This window comes from Anoplopoma fimbria, chromosome 14, assembly GCF_027596085.1.
Source record: "Anoplopoma fimbria isolate UVic2021 breed Golden Eagle Sablefish chromosome 14, Afim_UVic_2022, whole genome shotgun sequence".
NCBI lineage: Eukaryota > Metazoa > Chordata > Actinopteri > Perciformes > Anoplopomatidae > Anoplopoma > Anoplopoma fimbria.
In genome coordinates this window covers 19,985,799-20,011,531 of record NC_072462.1, presented here as the reverse complement: position 1 = coordinate 20,011,531, position 25,733 = coordinate 19,985,799, and the positions used below count along the sequence as shown (strand labels likewise).

Sequence of the window (25,733 nt, the reverse complement as noted above, 5' to 3'; positions counted from 1 at the left end):
ACTAAAAAAGGTATTTAAAAAGACTCTTAACAAGAATATATTTTATATTCATATCATTACAATTTTATTATGATATAATTTGTAAATACAATAATGTATAATACATCATTTCATATTTAAGTTTATTCATGCATATAGTTTTATTTTTAGATCTAAACTGTGCCAAGTTAGCCCATGAGCTCTGTTTTAAGTTATTCATTTCACCATCACCTCAGACTTGGACACAACAGGACACAATTTTCAGTTGAATTAAAACAGCTTTATTAGTGTACACTGTAAGAAGATGTTTGTATATGTAGACTAGTTGGAAAGCCTAAATGAAGATCGTCATCAGTGTTTGAAGAAGACAGAAATCCTAACAGCTTGTTTTCTAATGGAAAAGGCTCCGCTGATAGCAAGAAAAAAGAACAGCATGTACAGTAAAATAAAAGTACAACTATACATAACATCACCAGTGACATGTAGAAACTTCACTTTCTCCAACAAGCTACCTTCTTAAGAATTCATCAGAAAGAGGCTTTTTTGGGGATACACAATTGTCATCACAATAAGAAAAAATAAAATATGTAATCTGTAAATTGGAATGTGGACCCTTAAAATGTGTGGATGTGGCCTTCATGAAACCTAACTTGGTCTCATCTTCCATCTTTAAAACTGAATTCTCAAGAGAGTGAGAACAGCTGGTGGGTGTAAAATGTTGGGTGGCACTCGTTTAAAAAGGAACAAAAAATAAAAACTTGATACAAAGGCTTTTGTTGGACCCTGGCAATATGCATAAAACAGCATATGTAACCATCAGAAAAATGTGTTTGAAAACATAGTGCAAACAATTTGATGCCACTGCATAGAACAGATATGTGGGTTAGCAGTGATACAACAACCTTAAAAAAGGTAACACTATATTTTCATTTCATGTGCACTGACCTTGGCAGAGTCAAGTCAACTTTTTCCCTAATGAACGAAAGACAAAAAGACAGACCAGCAAAAGGACAGGACAGACAGGTGGACAGATAGATACACATACAGAGATAAAAACACTGATGCATTTGGCTGGTCTCAGACATGTTACAAGTGATACGAATTTGACCCAGGAAAATGCTCGATAAATGATGAAAATGGTTTTCCTAAAAGCAGTAGGACTTGATGATTTGCGGTGGTCGAACAATCGTCAAAAACAGGCCGTCCTGCGGGATTTTCAAAAGTGTCAATCTCTCGGTTTAGTCCGAGTGCCAAAGCACATCAGAAAGTGGGAGGGTGTGTCACCTTTCAAGTGCGTATCAAACACAAATCATGAATTGTTACGTTTCTGCGGGATGCGGAAAATATGTATGATTAAAACACTAGGATTTATGGACTTCTTATCTCAGCCATTGAATAATAAACTAAAGAAAACTTTGTTAAACCTTCATTCAGAGTTCCACAACTTATTTTTAAGATCAACATTTCCCCCCACATGTTGCAGTAGTGAGTGATCAAATAGAACATGTCAATGTGTTTACATGCACACTGGCATTACTGAGCACCAAGTTAAGAACACTGTCAGGTTTATGCCACAAGCTTCTGGAATGTGACAGTATGAGCCAAGATAGTGAGGAAATAATAACCCCCAGTCCACCTCTGTGTGTGGAAAATACAAGTGAGGAATGTACTTAAAGAGTAAAGAGACCTTGAATGGAATTTCAATACGTGTGCATGTAAACACGCTCACTGTAATTAAACGTGTACAAAACATACATACGGAGTCATGGGAATTCAAATATGCATTTTAAAATGGCAGAAACTTTTACGCTGAATGTTGGAACGTCCTGTGTTGCTAAAGACAGAAATCAACAAATCTACCTTTCAAAGTTAGAGCTTTTAAAATGAATACGAACTGCTTTGATACTGGGAAATAATACTGCATTGCCCAGCTGCTGGATTAAATCCTTATATCTCCGAACAGTCTGAATTATAGTTTAGTTTGGATGGGTTTTTTTTAAACAGGCATCTTGATTTGTAACTTAACAATTTGTAACTAACCAAAACTTGTGAGTTTAAACTTCCCGATCAATTAAATTGAAGGCTGGAAAACTGGAGCGGTTAGGTTTTCATCAGCGAGTAGGTGGGTCTTCAGTGTGAAGGACACACTGTAAATACATGCATTCAGTCTTTGGGACAGCACTATCATAATTTGGGTCACACCCATAGAGCTGAAGAATGCACACGACAAAAAGGCAAGAAACTACCTTTTTGACCAGCTGTAACAGCTAATATTTCAAATTTCACTGGCCTCTTTTACCGTTTTAGTAGCCTAATTGGGTTTGGAAGAAATTAGTATGGTATTTATGATCACTTGGTCTCGCAGTCACAACATTTGGACAGTGGAAAATTCAGTGAAAACGTTCAATCCTATGGTACACACGTCATAAATCATCATCGAGCGGTGGTCATTTCGAACGGAGGGGCACATTCTAAAAAAATATTGAATTCTAAAAAAAGGGAAGAACGCTTTGAAGATCTTAAATATATCCATATATAAAAAATACATGAAAGTACAAAAATGTAGCTTAAACAATGTTTAAAGAAAATAATAGCTGTGTAGTATAACTAGCTTGTCAAATACTTAAAGCTTAAATACTAACGATTTGGACTCTAAAATACCGATGTGGGTACCAGCTGGCTTTTAGATCGGGGTGAGACATTTTTATTAAAAAAAAAATCTAAATGAATGCTCTTTAATAAGCCAATTCAGACAATAGACGGAAGAAAAACTCTTTAAAGTGAACATTCTTAAAAATATGGAAGATATCTTTTGTAATTGTCTTGACTTCAATTGGGCTTTTTTTAAAACATTCCTATCTGTACATTTCAAAGCATATCTTGCTGTATTTTTACATCAAAGGCAACTTTCTTGTAGCAATATCAAGTGTGCATAATTTGGGGCAGTGCAAGTACAGTGCAGAAGCTATTTTAAGTCCCTGCAGGACTTGTCTTCCGATCAATAAAATTTCAATAATGGGGGAAAACCGTGCATCATTTCGAGCATATAATCAAGAGAGACTTGCACCATGTCTACGTCAGTGAATCGTGAGGGATGGCTGTTTATATAGTTTTTATTTTAGACAGCAGGGGGCGACATTGAGATTATTGAACTGCGTTTATAGTCCTAAACCTACATCTCCAAGTCCAACATACAATTCTCCTTCATAAGTAAGATGATATAATAGTTAAAAGTTAATGAAGAGAATGTAAGAGGGAGAGTGTAAGAACGTGCAGGGGGGGAAACGGGGTCAGAGCATGTTGTTGGTCCTCAGAAACCAGGGGGGGACGACAAACTGTTAACTGTGCCTAACTCTGTACGCCTTTAAGAGTCTGAAAACAAGTTGAATGATTGCATGAAGTTTCAGAGGAGGGACATGTCCTAAGCTCTTGCCATGAAAATGACCTATTCCAGTTATCTGTGCTGGCTAGCAGCTGTTTCAAACACCAACCACACTGCACACTCATGGTTGAACGGGACCAAGCGACTTAATAAGCATGCAGAGGAAATGACTTGTCGTTATGTCACAAATAGCAAGTGAAGCAGCGCAAGGACTGCAAAGATTTGTCTGTGTTACGGTGTAATGTGTGCGTACATGTGAAGACAGGGTATGTAGTAGTAATTAAAGACAACATGCTCTCCCCTTTCAGTGCTGAAGACCGTCGCTCCAGCGTAGTCAGGTCTGTGATCACGACACCACAGGACTGATGAGGAGAAATCTAGGAAAAGTTGGAATCTGAGGTAAAAAAAAATGGAATGGAAGTTTGGTCACCAAAACCGAGAAAGAAAAAACAAAAAAACGTCCAGGTGTGGAGCTGACTTTGGTTGAGCATGAGCCTGGAGTGGCAGTACTACTGTTGGTCAACCTTGTGTAAACAGAGATCTTGATGCTGAATCAAAGTTGTGCTGTGGTAGTTGGGTAGTGAGGCAGTAAGTGGGGACTAGTGGTGGGAGAGACTGCCCGGTTTCTGGTTCAGATCCTCAGTCATATACCAAAAACATGAGTTTGATATTGCAGGGTGGTTTCAATTATTAGGTCCATGATTACTGGAACGTCATCCTTACTTTAATCCCAACAGAGCCAAATGGTGATGAGGCCCACTGTGACATCGTTAACATTCCACTATTGTCCATCGGCGATGTCATTCTCCGATCCTCCAAGACCCCAACATCCTTTTTCTTTTTCTCTCTCTCTCTCTCCTCTTTATGATAATGTTGTTGGTGCGTCAAATTAAAGAACCGCACGGTGGTCTTCCTTCTCGACATACTGGTCAGATGTTGTGAAATGTCAGATTGACTTTGCGTAAGCAGCAGCAGAAACCCGTTTAGGACATACTGGAGCAGCGCACGGACGGCGAACCCATCTGGGTCAGCACCTTATCCAACCACTGGAGGGGGCCGTTGAGGTGCAGCTCAATCCAACAGGGAGTGCTGGTTACCGTCTGACGTCTGTAGGGATAGAAATGAAGCATAAAGGTTAAAAAACATCTTGCTGAGTCAAAGTGTTACGGCATACGATACGTTATGGACCTGTACTGATTATGATGCCAGTCACAACCCTAGTAGCATTTACAGTTAATGACAATCTTACCTATTTCATGTTAGTATTTTCTTTGAGCACTGAAGATATTCATACTCATTCTTATCCCAGTTACAAAACTGAATTGCTGCACAAACGTTTAAGCTAAGAAAGCATTTACAGTAAATAATTAAATACAAATTAAATATAGAATACATGCAGTAGTAGCCTAATACAATAAGTAGTAGCAGTAGTATTGTTAAATGTGTGATCTCTTAAAAGGGATTTACAACACAATAATAAAAATAACTGGGACCATGCATTGCCCAGGTCTGATCAAACACAGCTGACTACATTGTGGTCCTGCCAGACTTGGCCTAAGCTCTACAGACTGAGGAGACACTGGCTGCTAACCAGACAGGCTACACAGCGGCTTAACCCCGGCCAACAGGGGACAAGCCAAAACACCCCCACAAACACTGCTGTCTGGCTCCTCGGAGGGTGGCGCACAGAGCAGAGCAGAGCCAGGAGCAGATCAGATGTTTGCTGGATGGATTTGGTCGGAGGTCCACAGAGAAACACGGACACAGAAAAAAATAAGCTTTTACAACAAAAGGCGGATACAATAGAGACGATTATACACATGCAGTGCAGATGATAGCATGCACAAGCTCAAACAAATCATTCACCTTTCAATCGCTTGTTTGCATACTAAACATTGCCGTGCTCTTTGTTATTGCCGTGCCCTTTTTATGCAAATATAGACCTGCGTTAATTGACCTAATTTTCATTGTGGGGGAGACGAGAACATTTGCCTTGTTTGCTAAATGAAATGGTATCAGGTTTTATATCGTCACATATTATATGTGCACAGGAAGCTGTGATTTAAAAATCTGAGGGTAAAATCGAAACTGCTTTTTTTAAGTCCATGTATAATGTATAATGGCTCGGGGCCATGCCGATGTCTGAGGGTTCAGCTGGGTTTGGTTCTTGAGTCTTTCATCACTTTTTTCCCAAAACTGATTGCAATAAAACTATTGACACACAATCCATGCTTGTGCTTTTTTTTTCCCTTTAAAAAGATGCTGCTCCAGGATTTGTAGTTTTACTTAAGTTCATTCGACCAAGCCAAGGACCACCTGCCTATGCATTATACAGTGAATAAAACAACTTTAATAACCTTTTATTCCAATAACAGCAAAGGTACACCCTTACAAAGGCAGAGTAGACCGAAGAGCCACAGGACCCAGAAGTTAAGCTTCACCTAAAACCAACAATTATAACAGCAAAATTAGAAGGGAAAATGATATATTTTGGCCCGTTGATCAATTTCAATTTCAAGTGACGGCGCTAAACGTTAGGAAATGGAGGGCGTCTAAACTGGTGGAAGCTGTATCGTATTAACTGTGTCGCACCATCTAATTTTATATAACAGAAACCAACGGTACTCTCTGCTTAGCTTGCAACTAGTCATTGTATCCCCGAGCTTCCAGCATGACCTCTTTCATGAGGACACAAATACATTTCACTGTGCAACTTTCTGCTCTGACCAGACACCCACAACCCTCCATTCATAGAGGATGATAGTGAGAGAGAGAGAGAGAAAGAGAGAGAGATTTGCTTAACACCTGTACTCTGCTCCCCAGCCCTTGACGAAGCTCATTCTGATGGTGCACATCCTGGTTAGTTGGTAGACCGCCTCAAATCCCTGATTGACTGACTGGGCCAGTAGTGCAGCAAACTCCTGGTTGTTGAAAATCTTCAGATTACAGCCTGAAAAAAAAAAAAAAAAAGAAATATAGGAGGGGATGAGAAAACACTGGGGACAACAATGACATTTCTTCAAGGACATTTTGTTAAATCCCTGATGAAGCCTAACACGTTTGAATTTTATAAAGTTTATAAAGTTTACTACAAATTACACAATGTGTGTTTTCAGGACTAGGTGATTTGACTTCGCCGTTTTCTATGAACATAACTTAAAAGCCACCGAGCAGACGCATTGTGAGGTGTGGGTGTAGTGCATGTTGGTGATTATTCTCCACCAGTCCCACCCCTGAATGTCTTCAAGATCCTTGTACAATTCTGTGCCTCGGTAATGATACTGTTCACACTGCTCATTTGGCCAGGAATGAAATGTTCAAAGTTGCATGGGCAAAGATGAGTCAGTGCGTGTGGGTGAGTGTCTGAGAAAAAACTGTCACATTGTGGAGGGCATTGGTGCTCCTTATCATGCTTCAATTTATCAATATCAGGTGAGAAAACGTCACGTTCCTCAATCCAGACCATTGCCATCATAAAGGTTAGCCATAACAGGCAGTGATACTTGTTCCTCAGAAAGTTGGCGGTTAAAAGTTTCAACTATTCGACAATAAATCTCAGCGCTGCAAATATATATTGTGTGGCATCCGTCTGGCTCAAGAGGAAAAGGAAGAAACGCTATTAATGCACAGGAACCTGGTGGTATCTTGCAGACTGTGGCAGGGTGCCAGCCGTATCGCTGGTTGCAGTTGGGACTCTGGACAAAAATGGCACTGTCGCTGAGGCACTCGGCAAACACCTCCCCTCCGATGTAATATAACCGTACACCACGACCTGCAGAGGGTGAGCCCGGAAGAATGCGAAGATTCAAAAAGAAAAAAAGGGACAAAAGAAAGGGAAGAAGACATAAATCATGAAGAAGACATCCAGAATGTTGTGCTACAGAAAATGCCATGTTTATTCAGCAGCATATATATATAATGAAATTCATTTTAATATCTTTTAACTATTGTATTTCCCAGAACCTCCACATCTCAGATCCTTTAACCTTCTATGAAGATAAAAAAACCTCCCAAAAGTATCCTTCTCAAACAAATCAGCGAAACTGATAACAACCGATGCGTTCCTGTCTCGGTGTGTGGACGTGCGTGTGTTTACCTATATGTCTCCTTGTCATTTCAACAGTTGCGTTCCTGTTTACGTTGCTGAGAAGCCCGAGACAGAAGCGTTCAGAGTTGGAGGGGTCGGTGAAGCCATCGACCGTCAGAGATGGCTGTGAGGCGTGGAACGTCTCCCCGACCCGCTGGTTCAGCTCGTAGTAGGCTATCGAGCACCAGAAAGCTGGTTCGCTGTAGGTAACCGGCTGAAGGTCTGAAAAAAAAAAAAAAAAAAAAAAAATCAAGGAGGGAACATTTTACACATCAACGACTGTTTCTGTTTTTCCATTTTCCAAAGTTTGATAGCTTTATAAATCCTTCATTTGTAGACAAAATTCTGAGATTTCGGTCCATTTTCAATATGACGAATGATAATGAACATTGGCTCTACAATATATCAAACTATTTCTAACAAATTAATTCACTTTCAAGTGCTTTATCAACCTGCAATAACATCAAAGAAGAACTAATAAAGAGCAGTTTTACCCAGGCTATTACTGACGGGTGACAAGGCGCCAGGTGACATTTCTGCAGGTGAGCCTGGAAGAAGAAGAAAAAAAATTTGACATCACATCATCCCATTTTGTACTTGTTTGTAGTGATTATGTTCACTGCTGCAACAATGTAAGTTTGTCACCAAAATAAAATAAAGTGCTTTGAGTAAGATTTTAGTCAGTCAAAAAAAACTCAAATAGTCTACCTGATTCCATACTTTGATTCATCTGTTGGTCGCTGTTCTCTCCATCTTCACTGATGTAGCCAGGTGGAGGAGTCTCTGTAATAAAAAAAAAATAATAAATAACAACACAGAACCACACAAGCACATTTTAAACTCATGCACATAATCTGAAAGACTGAGATCTCTGTAACCTTTTGCAAATCAACGTAAAAGGTTATGCGTGTATGATGACATGTACAACATTTCTATTGAACACAAATCTAGTTGGCCTATATGGCAGCTGAGGTAAGAAGTATATAAAACACACCTGCCCTGCATACACACCTGGTATATAGTTATTAGGAGGGTCTATGCCGGCAGGGAAATTGGTGTTTTCGGGGATGGAGTTTGTAAAGTCGTCTAGAGGAGGAAGCTCTGTGAGAATCTCTGTGTGGCGTGGCACCAACACCGGAGGCAGCACTGGAGAGAGAAGGAAGTGTCACTGACGGAGGCAAATGTGAATTGCTTTACAGATCCAAATTGCATAATTAAATGGGCAAAATTCTGCTTCTGTGTTTTGGTGTTTGACCAAAACACAGACAAATAAACACTTAAAACACATCCAGAGTGGTTTTCTGTACACAAACTGGCAACAACTACAAGTGATAATGAAACTACAAACTCTCACAGTTGCCAATAGAGACTTATTAGTGTGCCCCTTAAAGATCTCAGCCAGTGGTGAAAGCAGTGAAAAAACTATGTTACACACACACACAATTCTCAAGGATCATTACCAGGCGTCTCCACTCTCTGGTAATGGTAGGGATTGACACACACTTCATCCTTTTTGAGGTTGAAGGCGAACTGGCAGGAGTCGATGGCCCTCAGCTCATGGTGGCTGTGGAGGTCGGGCCATCTCCACAGGCGGCAGTAGATGACGTGGGGCAGGCCCTTACGGTGGGACACCTGGAGACGCCCGTCCAGTGACCTGAGGAGGTCGGGAGAGAGGATGGTTAAAAGCTCAGTAAGATGCCCAGGTCTTTGCAGGAGACTATAAACTAGGAGGGGATTAAAGATGTTTGTGCTTTCTTAAGTTTCTGGTTTGGTAAACAAGAAAGGCCACTTACTCTCGAACAAGTGGGGATCAGGAAGCTAGTTATATCTATCATTAGCACAGTTGGAAAGAGCCGTTGAACAGTGAACTCTGAAATGTTTACTTTGCAAAAGCGAGATTTGTAAATCGAGCCTATAAATGACTTAATGGAATACATTTTGGCTGTTGCTACTCAAATATAGCTCAATTATTTCTGTATTGCCTGCATATATAAAGCATCATCACACAAATGGCGGTTTAAGGTAAGGTAGAGATAAGGTCGTATCAGGAGTGGCAATTACGTAACAGATAGTCTCAAAGTCTTTCGGTGATCTTAATAAACGATACGGCCACACACACACACACACACACACACACACACACACACACACACACACACACACACACACACACACACACACACACACACACACACACACACACACACACACACACACACACACACACACACACACACACACACACACACACACACACACACACACAACACAGTGTGTAGTGACACGGCAGATTACGGAAAGACAGATGAACAGTCAATGAATGAATGACAAGATGTGAGGCGACTGATGACTCATTGTGTGTTTGAGTGTGTCCGAGTATATTCACCTGCTGTGGTCATGGTATCCGTACATGCCTGTAGAGTCCCACTGCTCTATCGTGTGGCCTGAACCTAGACCCCATAGATCTGAGCAATTACTACAGACACACACACACACACACACACACACACACACACACACACACACACAAACAAAATGCATATGCATGACACACACACACACACACACACACGCACACACGCACACACACGTGCAAAAAGGACACAAAAAAATAAAAGAAAAACAGATGGTAAACATGAGGCGTTTCATTCCAAATCAGTAGGATGAAATCACAAACACGTACAGTTGGTCTCTTATTGGCACGAAGGACGGACATAAAAAAAGATCCACCCTTGCGCTTTTCAAAAAAGAGACACTAACTGGATGACAGGTGATTATGGGACTAATCCAAATTGGACAGACAGTGATGTGGTGCGATCAGGTGATGCAGGGGGTAGAAGGGATTGACCTGTGGCTGCGTGTTAAAACGTTTTTTGAGGAAAGGCGATACCGGATGATTTGATCTTCCCGAGTCCTCTTTCCTGCTCCCATTATGGGATAGCACGCCTGATCGTTTACTTGTGTTTTAAAGGCTTTAAGTTTAAATAACTTCCTGCATTGCCTGATCGCACATAATATCACATACACAGTATTCACATTCATGCTCATCATTATTATTATTAGGACAACATGTGATGCGTGATGTGTCTACACAACAACAATATGCGAGTGAGGAAATAAAGATGTTTAATAGATTGTACAAGATGTGTCAAGACGTGACAACAGAAAAAAAAAAAAAAAAAAAAATGATGCAACACAAATGTGTGTATACAAAAACAAAGTGTGTATGACTGAAGTAATCACACATCCAGACTGATGCTAACTTGTCTAAAGCTCTTGTGAGTTTCCTCAACGTGTTGATACGAAGGAGAGTAGAGGAGATCCGGCTGCCTGGTCGGAGAAAGGTAATCACCAGACCTGTCTGTGCAAGACCGTCTTTATCGACACTTATCAGCCCACTCAAAGAGTTCTACAGCTACGAGCCCCCGTGTAGACTATCTCCAGACAACAGATAAAGTCCTGCCTTCTTCCGTTCTCACCTAAAAAGGTCACCAGCACTATCCCCACATTGTCTGACATTGTCAAAAGCCCCGTTCCTGAGAAAGATCCTCATCCATTCAACCCACAAGTCACCGTGGACAAAGGCTAGACATGTGAGCTGAAGGAGTCCAGTTAATCAGTTAAACTGGATTGTTTGCAAAACACCATGAGGATAATTTCACCCACAGCCTGTGTGCTGTTTAAAAAAAATAAAAAATAAAGACATTAACCTTTATCTCGTTTTCTGGGGGCATCCACATTTAAGTCACAGCTCAAGAAGCTACCCATGCCTGCTATCTCCAGACTCATTCAAGCTGTTGCAATCTGCCTAACGTCGCATTTCTTCCTGCAACCACTCAAACAGAGATACTACAAAGCCCTGCACGTGCCATCTTGTGACAATCCTCCACCACCCGCAAAAGGGAAAAAAACTTCGGAAGCCAGGGCAATTTATCTTATTTTTTTTTTTTTATCTTTCATCAACCTTACTTCTGTGTGTTCAAAGGGAAGTGAGCTGTGTGTCAAAGGCCTTGAGTGCTATCTGCCTAAAACTACTGAGCACTGTCAAGTAACATCCGGACCCTCAAGTTCATTTGCAGGGTTTCCCGTAACCTGTAGTTGTTTTAAACAATCCCGTATGAATTACTGTAACAGAATTACTTTCTACACTATTTTTCTGGATAGCCACATTTCCATTTATACTCGCTAATTCCAATGCTTACGATCTGGTTACACAGGGCAGGCTACCTCACTTCATCATGCGTTTCCTGTTTTTGTGTACCAATAACTGCCCTATTGACCGATTGCTTCGGCACAATCAAAAAAAAGCTAACGCAAAACCTGCAGGTTATGTGACTCATAAGGGTGGAAGGAACATAAGTTGTATGGTCCAAACCCTGTCATCTTCGGATGAAAGGAAACATAATCAAATAAGTGTATTCTTCTGAGGTTGAAGACTCAAACAGAATCTGTGTCAATGCCTTACAAGAACCAGTATCACCTTATCAGCACCACTTCAGAAGCTACTATCAAGCCCACATTCCTCAGTGAAGAAACACAAGAGTTCTGGCGTCAGACACGTTAGCATCACATGGTTCTAGTTCTGCACTTCTTTCCCTTTTTGCACATACGTGCACAATGGAGACCAGTGTCTTTGCATAACCAAATGTTTGGTTTTATATGCTGCCGTGTCATCTTGGATACTTTATTTTTTTCATTTTAGTTGTCATGTTATTCTAGCCCTGCCCTGCTTCATACATTAATTAAACTTTCTAGAACTTTGATATTCAGACACATAAAGTAGCATTTCGATGCTCAGCGTGCATTAAGAATGCAATTTGATTAGTTCTCCCCGACCTCAGCCAGTAATCCGTGCAGAGTGCATTGCTGAGAAACCATCCACCCCAGCAGGAACATCCTTATCAGATAACATCGTAGTCATGGAGGATGAACCCTTTCACGAAAAAGGAAAAGTAAACACACGCAGTGCATTTGCAACACCTCCGCTAACCCTGCGCCTACCATGTTTGTTTTCCTTGCCACCTCCGCGGCCTCTAGACCGTTTAAAAAAGTGTGGGGGAAATTATGTCAATACTAAGCTGTAAACGCAAATACACTATCTGATTGTTGTCTGACCTAACGCAAACCAGATTTACCAAGATCGCATTGTAATATCCCCCAAAATGGAAGTTTGGAGTCCCACATTTGTTCCTTTCTGTCTGCTGAGGAAGCAGGGTGCAGTATTGTTCTACAGCGAAATAACAGGTTTTAAGATACCTTTTTAAAAAGAAAGCTGCCTTGTTGTTGAAGTGTCTTTGAGCAGGACCCTAAATCCCCATCAGCTCCAGGTGAGCTGATCTGGGACAGGCATGGGTGTGGAATAACACGAAAGAAAAATATATTTTTTTTTCTGCAAGGGCGAATTCTATTATCGATACTTCATAGTCAAAAGAAAACTAAGACAGAGGGAAGGAAAGAAAGGGTGGATTAGAAAGAAAATTTGAGAAGGGAAGCTCATAAAATGTTCACAGAGCAGCCTAGTTATCTCCCGTCTCTGCTGATCCTCGGTGGATTGACTGACGTTAATCACATGCTTCTCATGGGGCTCCCCTCGACTTTGCCACCTTTGTCGCGATAAGGTTTCACCTGGTCCGGTGACTTGGCCTCGTGTACATTGTCATGCGACACGGTAGAAATCTATACTGACAGACACATGACCCTTCACCATTCAGGCTAAGTATTTAAGGTATTAGCAGGTGTGGGGGGGCATAGAGGTTCTATCCAGAAAATATACACATTTACACAAACTAAGCTTAATTTCAAGTCTGTCAAATGACTTTTTATTGTGAAAAAGAAAGTGAGGATATGCAACGCAAGTTCCATTTTCAGAGTATGTAGAGATGTACAGATTCTTTAGAACCTTTCACAAACGACTCGTCATTAAACGCCTGTGCTTGAATCATTAATACTGTGTTTCATTTTATCTTCTTTGTCAGCGTTGTGTTAGGTCTAATACTTCAATATTGTTTCGCTAATAACAAACAACCTCTACAACCTTTATCATACATAAAAAAACAGTCTGTGTGACTGAACGGGATGGTGTGTGCACCAAAGCCCAGGGCAAATATATAATGCCATGCAGACCTGTCACCAGCCATCAGGAGTCATTCAGATGGCCTTGTTTATCTGTTTACTGACATAAGTCTGAAAGCTTTCCTATTTTTTTTCCAGTTTTGACTTCCAAGTAGATGTGCACCAATATTTTTTTCTTTAGAACTGATTCAGGCACCAAGTACTTCTTAAAGCAGAGAGGAGCCAAAGTTGAGCATCAATCCAACCACATTACTCAAATGTGTGCCATCAGTTAGACACACCGGCATCTGCCCCAAGTTGGATTCAGCATTTTCCTTGATGATTCTTGCCCATTTCTGACCAGAAAAACTATTTCAATACATAAGAAAAACATCCAAGACTGGGTGGCACCAACAAGGATTCATTTTCTAAACCTGATTTAGTCATGGGTAAACTTTTAATAATGTTACACCCAACTTAAAAACTAGCTCAAATTTAAGAAATATTCACTTTAAAGCTCTCTTTAAATATCAGTTTAGTTTTTTAATGTTAAACTAGATTGTTAAAACAAATCTAGGTTTAGAATAATAACAATAAATGTTAAATGTCCAGCGACTGCTCGGAATAGAGCAACCCGTTAACAACGCTGGCACAATGGGAATGCATGTATACATTTTACGCATATAGCTAATGAATTCTAACAATGTTCACAAAGTTTGGTTGCCAACATATTTTGGACATCCGTTTCCTCCAATGAGGTTTCACTTCTGCCTTGCTAACCTATGGCACAACGTATTGAGGAAGTGGACCTGTTGCACAACAGAGAATTTTCTCTCTGCAAGCTTGTGGTTGCCCATCACCCTCCCTCTTACTTTCATGTGTGTTGACACACCTCACTGTGCTGATCTGTATTGGTGGCATTGTGGTATACCAGTGCAAAGGGACTGCGGATGTGTATTCATGTGATCCTGATCACAACTTGAAGCCTGTTAGTTCAGAAATAGTGCGTTATGATAATCATTTGATTATAGAAGACATGAAACAAACAAAAATGGGACACATTTGCTGATCCCAGATTCATGAAAATAAGATCTGTCTTTCTCATTTATTTTGTTTATGTGTGTACCATGACCAGGACCGTGTGAACCAGTCGGTGAGACAGGGTGTGTTTTATCGAAATATCTTAAAACGCATGGTTACTATTCGCTGTGACAAAGACCACACGACAGAGACAGGAAAACATGGAAATACAGGGTGGGTGTGTGTTCTTTGCTCACCTGGGTATGGTGACACACTTTGTGTTGCTGTTCTGCGTGCTGATGGCTTTCTCTAGCTCATCCAGCTGCCCAGTCTTCTTCAGCTTCTTCACCAAGCTCTTCACAGCTTTTTCACACCACTTATCCTCCTGTCCGCCTCCGTTCTGCTCCCCTACTCCTCCAATGCCTCCTCCGGCTCCTCCGCTCCCCGTTGGAGTCTTCTTCCATCCCAGCAGGCGCTTCACTACCGGGGGAGTGAAGGGAAGGATGGAGGACATGGTGGCTTGTGTATGTATGTGTGAGTGTGTGCTAAGCGTGTTTTGATGTCCCTATTAATCTGATGTAAAGCGAAACAGGGAGAGGGGAAGTAGGGTAATACGGGGTGATGGGTTGTTGTCTGAATTCCTGCTGGAGATATTTTTTTAACTATATAAAACAGTTTATATGCATGTATTTTTATATCTAGGCAGAACTAAGACATTTGTCTTGAAGAGTCTTGGGAAACGTCATATCAAAAGCACAAGACGTTGGGAGCCAGAGGAGTACTTCCGAAGAAACCTATAAGAGACAGACGGGACACATAAGAGAGGACACATCAACTCATTGCATAACATTTTCTTCTGAAATGATAGCATCAATTATGCCCACACATGAGACTCATGAACAGTTGTTTTATTTTTTTTAACCAGAGCCATTAGCCCCCTGCTGCTAACGCTCCCACCGTACAGTACTGTATGTATCTGTATGTGGCTTTGCACTACACAGAGTTTTGAAGCAGATTCATTTTTAATATTTAGCAATTCCTTTCCCTGTTGATCAACCCCTGGTGAATATACTCACCTGCCAAATAATCTACTCCTGGTGCACACTTTGCTGTGAACTTGTGCAACAATGTTTGGTGCTTGTACATTATAACAAAAAAAAGGTAAGGTCTTCTGTTTGCATAAACAGGTTTGCCACCCTGCAAAACCACTTAAACTCATTAATGTCCCTTAAACACAGAGATCTATTTTAAGGGTGCAATTTCTTGGATGGGAAATCATTGCTTGCATACTTCATATCAGTATCAGTATGACTTGGATGTTCTCAGTTATCATTTTCATACAACTACTCGTTTTTACAGGTGACATCCCGGTGACACATACTGTACATCACACATCATCAAGCAGCATTTCACCTTATATACTGGACTGTTGAGTCACAGCTCCAGTTACTTAACCTCACATATGTTTTTAATACAGCCGTCACTCTGTACAAAACACTTGAAAACGTGCTCAAAATGTCGAGGGTATGGAAGATTGTGTGTCACATTATGAGGTTTGTTTTTGTTATTTGGTCAACCAGAAAAAACTTTTTTGAAGTCGATACATTCAAGCATCTTGCTTTTCCAGAGAATTAAGGGACTACAAGTATGAGGTATCAATATCTGAACTGATCCTTCGCTAATCCTGCAGTAAACGTATCCTTATATTGAAACCAACCACTGTTCATCCTGTCATGCTAAAGCTGAGCAGCATCAGACCGTGTTAAACCTTGGTTTAGAGCAGGTGAGCGGTTTACCAATTTGAAATCTTATATGGGACAGATAACGGTGCTGAAAACAGAGAGTTAAATGTGGAATCACTCACAACACACACTTAACCGTTTGTTCTGGGCGTTGACATGGAGCTCTGATTTGAAAGTGTAACTCTATCCCATATTATAGCTATGGCGTGATTGCCAAGATCCAGTCTAATGAAGAAAAACAAATGCTCAGACCGAGCAAAGCCACAGAGGACCTACAGAAAATAATCTTAATTGAAGTGTTATTCCAATTTTTTTTTCAAATGTTTCTTCTTTTTCCATGGACCCAGGCCTCTTAAAACTGAAACACGGTCTGTTGTCCGCAGATTAGAGCAACAGATTATTGATCAATTAGACTGTAAATAAAAAAAACACACAGAACCACTCGGTGGGGCAGATTTCTCAACTTAGCTGTCGCGGAGGAAGGGATAACTATCCTTAGCATGTTACTCTGAAAGTCCAAGCTCCTTCCAAGAATTCATTTCACAGGCTTAACCCCTTGGACTGCTTGCTATTAGTGCCAGAGTATGAATGGCTTTCACAACGAACCAGACCATTCCTGAAAATAATGAACTGCAATCTTAGTACCTGCAGATTGGTTGGTTTTGTCTAAACATTGAAGCATGCTATCCATTAGGGCCAGCATAGACAAATAAAGGCTTGGATGCCAGAATTGAAGCAGTCTGGAAAAACAAAGCGTTAAATGAAAATGCCCTAGGTTCTGTCACCTTGATTGGGGGGAAGGGGGGGTTATGGGAAAATGATTATTTAGCAAGAGAATGGATAATAAAAAGGTAAGGTAAGGGCTAAATGTTGATAGACTACACTGATAAACTCCCAAACCCTTTGCTGATGGAGTCTCCCCTTTCAAACTGAACAGAAAAGTCTTAATGTTGAGGACAGAAAGCACAAAACGTCTCTGTTGTGGCCAGAAATGTCTCTCGACCACAGCTATGAGGGCCTTGTGGGAGAAAATAAGCAAACGTAAATTTTGTCTGCATTGTCTCGTCGTTGTTGTTTTTTTGGGGAGGAGGAGAGAAACTGTCTGTTTGGGTGAAGAACTACTTCTTCTCCGAAACCATCCACAAACACACACACACACACACACACACACACACACACACACACACACACACACACACAGTGTTAGGAGAATAGGCTAAAGCTACAGACTTTGACAAGCTACATTTTCATTTCATCATTTGCTGTGAGTGAAAATATTCAGGTTTCTTTTGTCTCCAAATGACTGAAAGCCTCTCTCTCTCTCTCTCTATGTCTATCTCTCTCTCTCTCTCTCTCTCTCCTCCCCCCAAAAAAGAGTACGAAATCCGCTAGCAAGCTTGCTACTTTGTGTCAAGACAAATAAACAGGTCTGCTGTATGTTTTCTGTTGAAACACACACAACACACAACACACACACACTTACCCGACGAGCAGATGAAAGGGTGCTGCACAGTCATTCGGGTACCTGTCAGAGGAGCCTTTGTTCATTTTAAATGCATCCAGAGAGACTTTAAACTGTATGTTTCCACCTCTGAGCCGCCCGCCGGGATGATGGCCCCTCATTCAAAGCTCAACCAAACATGTATCGCCTCACACTCAAACCCCGCCCCTGCTCTCTTCCTATTGGCTGATTTGCGGAGTTCAGCCGATAACCTGTTGCCAGGCGTGTTTCCTATTGGCTGAAGGCTCGGTACGTCAAATGTCTTTACGTACGAAGGTATGTCGGCGATGTTTATCAGTGGGTACCTTGATTGTCCTTTTCGCAGTTGCGTAATACTGTAGCTCATCAATTAAATATCATTGATAGGAGAAACAAATAGGATACGTCATTATTTTTACCATGCTTTTTTTATTTTCAAAATACCCATATGATTTAACACCCCTGTATGACATTTTGACTGTACAGTGAAAGCATTAAACAATTGAAAATAATCAAAATAATCCTAATGATGACAATTAGGTAAGGCATACTTATTTCAAGTAAACAATACAATACCCTGAAATAACAAAAATATATTTGTTGTTATATTGACTTGTATCTTTTTAAATAATCATTTTTTTAAGCAAGACATCTTTGTGAATGCACACTAGTGATGTCCTTAAAGTCGGTATATGATAGTACAGTCAATAGTCACTAAACTGAATAGTATAAAGATAAACTATATAGCCTATTTCCTGTTAAATGTTGAATGTATATTTTTTCCAAACTTTTTAAAATGCTATTCCCTTTCAATATTTCATGCACATTTAAAGCACTGATGCCGGCAGAGTATTTTATTAGTGTTTGTACAAGTAGCCTATTAAAATGTTCAACCATTATCAATTGACAGTGATGGACTGAGGGTTTATGAATTATCCTTTCGGAGGTCATATGGCCACATCATGCAAATATTCCGACTAATGCAATGCAAATAAATTCAAATAATACATCCGCAGTGAAAATCATTTCTATATCAAGCTGGTTCCCGAGTTTAAATCGTTTTTTTGTCAGTATAGGTCAATCCTGTGTGTGTTTACCTCATCATACACTGTGTTGATCAGGAGCCAGATGTACGCATGCTCAGTCAGAGCACTCACCTGGGGACCTGTTGCTCAGCAGCTGCTGCTTTACTGCGGTAAGAGGACGCCTGTGTGAGATCTAAAGGATGTCTGTCGTTATCCCTCATCGTTACGGACATATATGATGCGCTCCAGAGATGCTTGCTACGTTATAACAAGATTATAACCAAGCCGGATGAAATCACTACAACAAAAAGTGGACACCACAAGTCACTGTGTCTTCTATCTCAGTCGGATTAACAATCCAAAGCAGTTCACACACCTGTGAGTATTGTTTTGCTTTGTCTTTCATTCAGAAAGGGTTCGTCAAACAATGTTAAGAAGATTGTCAGTAAGCTCCATATATTTAAATATACGTGTATGTGGTAAAGGGTATAGAGAAACACTGTGTTGGGTACTTTTTTTAAGTCTATTTTCCATCTTTAACAATCAATGGTTTAGATGGAGGGTGATTAGATCATTTAGAAAATGTACTTTGTGAAATAGTTATAGGGCATGTGAAGCACTAAAAAGCCCTAAATACTCTAATATTTAAACAAAATGGGAGTCAATCCACTATATTCATATTACATGTTCAACACTGTGTCTTCAGGGGCTGTGTGCCTATCAGCAGGTAGGCATGGAACGATGCTCTGAGTATGTAGACAAGAGCAGATAATAACCCCTCACTGGAACATCACCAAGGAGACAGAAACTCCAGGGATTTACTTGCAGTGTTAGCAATACCAATCTCTCAGGTACACCCATGCCACTGCAGTGGTTTAATGAAAAGGGCAATCTAAATGTTTTCTCTGACATGATTATATTTCAAAAGAAATCTCTTTATGTGTTATTGTTGTATGTGTGTGCAGATGTGTGTCTGATCTGTACACTAACAGGCAATGGGCAGATGCTGCAAATGCAACGGGAGACTGCTCTGCATGTGCCTGCTGCCTTGCATGATGACCGGCCACCTTCTGGTTTATATCATGGTGTCCATATTCGTCACCATCTCCTACACTCCTCCAAAAATAACCACTCACTTCATTGCCTCTGGGATTTCTACGAACTCCTCTAACCTAGCCTCTCACCCAGTTGGCCCTTTCTGGAACCTTCGTCTGGAGGACAGTGCACTGTGGAACCGGTTGCAGCATGCTTGGGATCGTCAGCACAACCCAATACTGCGAGGGAACACAACTTGGATCACGGGAGAGCGGAAAGTTAAGCTTTTATCAGAAATCGAAGATGAATGCTCTTCTGACTGCATATCACACAAGTGTTCACTCCCTCGTATGCATGATTTCAACAGCTTGCCAGATCAAATGAGGGCATTTATAATGGCAATGCACTGCAGGGAGTACCCTCTCCTTATCAATCAACCCGGTATATGTAAGAGGAACAGGAGTAGCTTTGGTTTTGATTCTCCCATGCTCCTCATGGCCATCAAATCCCAAGTGGGGAACTTTGAAAACAGGCAGGCCATCCGTGAAACCTGGGGACGCAGTGGTCTTGTGGAGGGGGAATCAAACAAGAAGGGCGGATTAGTGCGCACAGTGTTTCTCCTCGGAAGGCAGGACTCAAGTACAGGTCCTCACCCAGACCTGAAAAACCTCCTGGAGCTCGAGAACAAGAAATACGGGGACATCCTGCATTGGGATTTCAGAGACACCTTCTTCAACTTGACCCTAAAGGACCTGCTGTTCTGGCATTGGCTCCAGGAATACTGCCCCACGGCCATGTTCGTGTTCAAAGGGGATGACGATGTCTTTGTTCGAACGGGTGCCCTTCTGGATTACCTGCAAAAGCAGTGGGACGAGCACAACCTGGTGAAAGCCATTACAAATAAAACAGACCTGGATTTGTTTGTGGGGCAAGTCATCTATAACGCGATGCCAAACCGTGAGCCATCAACTAAATATTACATACCGGATCGCTTCTACAAAGGCGGGTACCCATCGTACGCCGGCGGAGGAGGGGTGGTGTATTCTGGATCACTTGCATTGCGATTGAAAGAGGTGTCTGAGAAGGTGCGCCTTTTCCCAATTGACGATGTGTATCTGGGCATGTGCTTGCACAGACTTGGGCTCTCCCCAAGCCACCACCCGGGCTTTTTAACATTTGACCTCCCAGAATCAGACAGGGGAAGTCCATGCGCTTACAGATCTGTTCTGCTCGTGCACAGACGGCGTCCCAAGGAGATTCTGACATTATGGAAGCAGCTGCAGAGTCTGCCCGGTCACTGCTGAGGCTCATTTGACTGCCAAATAGGATTCCTCGAGTATAGGATGAGTGATGCCACCACCCTCATTTAGAATACTCATACACCGTGACTGCATCTTCCTGTTAAGCAGGCAGAACACTGTGAAGTTCAAGTGCAATGCATGTTTCCTCCGGAGAGCTATGTCACAACGAGGAGGAGACTGATCTACCTCAAAGTGTACATTTATTATGAGGGCATTACACAATACGGGCACATACATGTACCCTTTCAACATAAAAGTTTTATTTTACTACCTAATAAAGAAAAAATATAATACCTTACATGTTGTTTTGTTATAAAATTTGAAGAAAGTACTGTGTGACATGAATTCATTGGTGTTTTTATTTATCTTGTTTTTCTCATGTTTGTTTTAAGTTAGCAGTTCCAACTATGATCACATTTTAAAATGTCTCACATGGTCTTTGGGACATATTTAAAATATGACTAATTATTTTGTAACTGCAGCAATGATTTGTCACAATGCTTGACTTTGACAGGGGTTAGCATTTGGCCAGGGAGTATACGATGTAAAGAAGAATTGTGGTCATAATTTAAAAAAAGCACATATCACTTAAATCACTTATTTAGTGCACAACATGTTGCTGATTTTAGAAGGGTTACATTGTTTTCTATAATCCACAGTTCCTTTTCTCTTACTTCTTATTTGATTTTCAATCATGAATCAGTTAAATATGCCCGACTGATAATGTTATCCAATTGACTGTGAATTGTAAGATTTTCTCTTTGAATCGGAAAGGACGGAGTTGTCATTTAAGGTGAACACAAACAACAATAATGCTATTTTTTACCCCCTTAAGGAATAATAATGTATGCTATTCATGTGTAAATGAATGTTGGTCTGTAAAAAACATATCTTTATTGAAAAGCCTTGTTTGTTGATGTTGTTAATGGTGTTATAATGAATTTACATTTTGGTTGCAATCCTCTTACTTTAATATATTTGTGATATTTAACTGAATGTTTACTAAGCACATGAATGAAATCCAGAGTTGATATTGCAGCATTAAAAGAGATATTGGACTGTTGAATGTTTGATGCTCCACTTTTTCTCTGATCACTGTAAACATGCACTGCTTTGCATGTGTGTTTGTTTTTTTCTACAGGATACAGACGCGGCGGTACAAGTTTGGATGCAAAATAGTTTGCATCCAAACATAGTAACCACGAATAAGTCCAAGATTAATATATTCCTTATATTTACCAGCCATAAAAGACTAAATCAGGAATTAAATATATCAAGCATTTTTTAAAGTTTCAATAAAACAAAGTAGACTACAAGAACTATCTTTGTTTATCCTGCTGGAAGATGAAGAGGAGGAGATGTGAAATGAAACCCCAGATGATGAGTCTCCTCCAGGGAGAATGAAAGCTGTGGCAGAAAAACACCAACAAAAAGAGAAGACAGATAAGATACTGAGTGTGACTGGGTCCTCACTGAACTATTCAGCTACAATTATCTATTCTCTTCATTGTATAACAGTATATTATTGTACTGTAATACAAGAATACACAGTACAAGAATAAGTCTAAGGACTGCAGGAGGAAGAATACGGAGCTGCTAAAAACTAATTAAGAAAAGGAGGCAAGGTAAACTATATTTTGATGTAATTACAATTCAATTTAACTACAAACTACATGAAAAGCTGCTCAATTTTAAAGACGTCTCCTACTTGTAATAATACTGCTACTACTACTAGAACTATGAGTATTTTTGTAAGGGGACAAACTGTACAAATGAACCAAAACTGGTATCTAGCAAAGTGAGACAGAATTGGAGATATGGACAGTATATGATTACCGCAATTTGGATAAATCAAACAACATCAGTCGAGTTACCTCCAGTGTTTAACTCCTAGAACTGCAGGAAGTTCCTGAATAGACAAGAATGATCCAGTGACTTTAGTTCTCCTGAGTAGCAGCTCCCCCCAGTGGAAAGCTATTGTAGTGACAGGAAGGTTCCTGAAGCCTCTGGACCTCCTCCAGTTAGAATATAAAAGCTGGGACAGTCCCACTGCTGAGACAGAAAGCAACACAGAAGAGAAGACATTTTACCAAGAGGATTCAACACTAAAGACACACTGAAGATGCTGTGCTCTCATGGATTCCAGTCTGCCCTCAGTCCATTCACTGGCCTGTACTACTGGCCTGTATGCAGTCTGTGGCCAGAGGTCAAACCTCTGCTCCACCAGCAGGATCTACTGCAGAGAAACCTACAGGAGCTCCGCAGCAGTCTGGAGCTGATGGACAAACTTCAACAGGAGATCCTGGAGGAGACGGAGCCTTTCCAAACCAGTGTGGCCGTGAAAGCGGTCTCCTGCCAGCTGGAGGGAGAGGGAGAGCCCTTTGGCCTGACCCTGGACACTCGAGGCTTTTCCCCAGAGGAGCTGTCTGTCAGGCAGGTGGGCCGCAAGCTGAGAGTCAGCGGGAAGACAGAGAAGAAGCAGGAGGACGGGAAAGGCTCCTACTCCTACAGACGCCAGGAGTTCAGACAGGAGTTTGATCTGCCTGAAGGACAGAACCCTGAGGCCGTCACCTGCTACCTGGATCCAGACGGGAAGCTCCACATCCAGGCAGCCAAAGCTCCATGTGAGGAGGAGGCTGAGAGAGAGCTGACTATCAAGAGGAGCTTGGAGGAGAAGACACAGCAGAGTGTGTGTTCCCAGACACAAGGAAGCAGCACACAGGACAAACCTGAGAACATGGAGGCATCTGAATGTTCTTGAAGCAATGTATAGGAAATATGTTTAATGCTGATTGTGTTTTTGTATTTGTATGATTAATAAATGTATTGAAATCTACACCTTTTTATTCTAGTTTGTTTTACTATCAATCCTTTTATTCCACAAGTATGAGTTATCAAGCTATCAGTTCTCCCATAAAAAGCAAGAATTTGAGCCGAAACTAATTATGTATAATTGACAAAGAATTAACTAACAATAATTGTAAAATGATAAATAGTATGATAAGTCACAGGACATGGATAACATGTTAAACTGACAATAAAATAATAAAGTCATCTTTGTGAATTTTCTCTACACATTCATTTCCTGCATTCTCTGCTACATTGTTTACATCAGTCTTCACAAGATATGAACATTATGAACAAACAGAATCGACCTGATGACGTCACGACTCATGAGTAACAGCTCTGTTAAGTGGAAAGCTGTGGAAAAATTGAACACTTATCAAAAACACATCAAATAAGGGTGATTGAACTCATGTTGGACCTAGAAAGTAAAAAATGTATTAATTGTTGAAACCTTGATTTTTTTCCTTTTTCATCTTTTTTTAAATGAGCATAAAAATAAATAGTATAAGAATGCAATAATACATGAATATGTGAAGTATATTATATGTAGTATAATTCTTTTTTAACTCCTGAAAAATTCAAAATAAATCAATAATATGACACAAAAATGTCATTTAAATGTTCACCCATTTGTTAAACAGACAAAACTACATATACTCATTATTTAACAGTTGTGTAAAACACATTTATTATACATTAAGCAGCAGTTAAAGGTTCAATAAAACAAAGTAAACTACAATAACTATCATCATTTACACTGCTGTAAGATGAAGAGGAGGAGATGGGAAATGAAACCCCAGATGATGAGTCTCCTCCAGGGAGAATGAAAGATGTGGCAGAAAAACACCAACAAAAAGAGAAGACAGATAAGATACTGAGTGTGACTGGGTCTTCACTGAACTGTTCAGCTACAATTCTCTCTTCCCTTCATTGTATTACAGCATATTCTTGTCTGGTGTCTATCATTGATTTTGGTTCTAATAGGCAGACAGTGGTTTCAGAGTAATGTGCTTAAAGTGAAAGATAAGTCTATGAACCACAGGAGGAAGACTACTGATCTGATGAACACTAATGAGGAAATGGAGTAAAGGTGAACTATATTTTAATGCAATTACAATTCAATTGAAGTGTAAAATACATGAAAAGCTGCTACATTTTAAATACTCTTCCTACTAGTAGTAAAACTGCTGCTAATAGTACCACTATGAGTATTTACTGTACTGGGACAATCAGTATAAATGAAACCAAAACCAGTATCTACCAAAGTGAGACACAATTGGAGATATGGACAGTAAATGATTACTGCAATTTTTGTTTCTCAAACAACATGAGTTGAGTGATATCTTGTGTTGAACTCCCAAAAATGGAAGAAGTTCCTGAATAGACATGAACTATCCAGTGACTTTAGTTCTCCTGAGTAACAGCTCTACCCAGTGGAAAGCTGTGGTAACAACAGGAAGGTTCCTGAAGCCTCTGGACCTCCTCCAGTTAGAATATAAAAGCTGGGACAGTCCCACTGCTGAGACAGAAAGCAACACAGAAGAGAAGACATTTTACCAAGAGGACTCAACACTAAAGACACACTGAAGATGCTGCGGAGCTCCTGTAGGTTTCTCTGCAGTAGATCCTGCTGGTGGAGCAGAGGTTTGACCTCTGGCCACAGACTGCGTACAGGCCAGTAGAAGTCCATGAATGGACTGAGGGCAGACTGGAATCCATGAGAGCACAGCATCTTCAGTGTGTCTTTAGTGTTGAGTCCTCTTGGTAAAATGTCTTCTCTTCTG

General features: G+C 40.6%; 3 protein-coding genes across 4 annotated transcripts; 2 read left to right on the top strand and 1 right to left on the bottom strand.

The window, feature by feature from the left end:
* Window positions 1-247: 247 nt before the first annotated feature.
* smad2 (SMAD family member 2) lies at window positions 248-17,873 on the bottom strand. 2 transcript variants are annotated; one of them, XM_054611933.1, is made up of 11 exons: window positions 17,745-17,873; window positions 14,777-15,313; window positions 9,835-9,924; window positions 8,909-9,102; window positions 8,460-8,594; window positions 8,157-8,231; window positions 7,943-7,996; window positions 7,458-7,670; window positions 6,996-7,133; window positions 6,167-6,311; window positions 248-4,468 (listed from the first exon to the last, which is right to left on the bottom strand). In XM_054611933.1, the coding sequence occupies exons 2-11, from the start codon at window positions 15,031-15,033 to the stop codon at window positions 4,345-4,347; spliced, it is 1,425 nt and encodes a 474-aa protein (XP_054467908.1). In that variant the 5' UTR covers window positions 15,034-15,313; window positions 17,745-17,873; the 3' UTR covers window positions 248-4,344. The 2 variants fall into 2 exon arrangements, with proteins under 2 accessions (XP_054467908.1, XP_054467909.1); XM_054611934.1 differs by having other exon boundaries at window positions 8,169-8,231.
* Window positions 17,874-19,761: 1,888 nt separating this feature from the next.
* On the top strand, window positions 19,762-21,105 carry si:dkey-175m17.6 (N-acetyllactosaminide beta-1,3-N-acetylglucosaminyltransferase 2). The gene has a single exon (XM_054613002.1). It carries the CDS (start codon window positions 19,762-19,764, stop codon window positions 21,103-21,105), a length of 1,344 nt encoding a protein of 447 aa, XP_054468977.1.
* A 2,119-nt stretch (window positions 21,106-23,224) lies between these two features.
* On the top strand, window positions 23,225-23,863 carry LOC129102820 (heat shock protein 30-like). Its single transcript, XM_054613091.1, has one exon. It carries the CDS (start codon window positions 23,225-23,227, stop codon window positions 23,861-23,863), a length of 639 nt encoding a protein of 212 aa, XP_054469066.1.
* The last annotated feature ends 1,870 nt before the right edge of the window (window positions 23,864-25,733 follow it).

Excerpts from the sequence above, each read along its gene's own strand:
- LOC129102820 (XM_054613091.1), top strand. The coding sequence starts at position 23,225 with ATGCTGTGCTCTCATGGATTCCAGTCTGCCCTCAGTCCATTCACTGGC.
- si:dkey-175m17.6 (XM_054613002.1), top strand. The coding sequence starts at position 19,762 with ATGGGCAGATGCTGCAAATGCAACGGGAGACTGCTCTGCATGTGCCTG.
- smad2 (XM_054611933.1), bottom strand. The coding sequence starts at position 15,033 with ATGTCCTCCATCCTTCCCTTCACTCCCCCGGTAGTGAAGCGCCTGCTG. Across the intron at positions 9,925-14,776 it reads AAGTGTGTCACCATACCCAG|TAATTGCTCAGATCTATGGG; the intron begins GTGAGCAAAGAA and ends GTGTGTCTGTAG. Across the intron at positions 7,671-7,942 it reads ACCCGTCAGTAATAGCCTGG|ACCTTCAGCCGGTTACCTAC; the intron begins GTAAAACTGCTC and ends TTTTTTTTTCAG.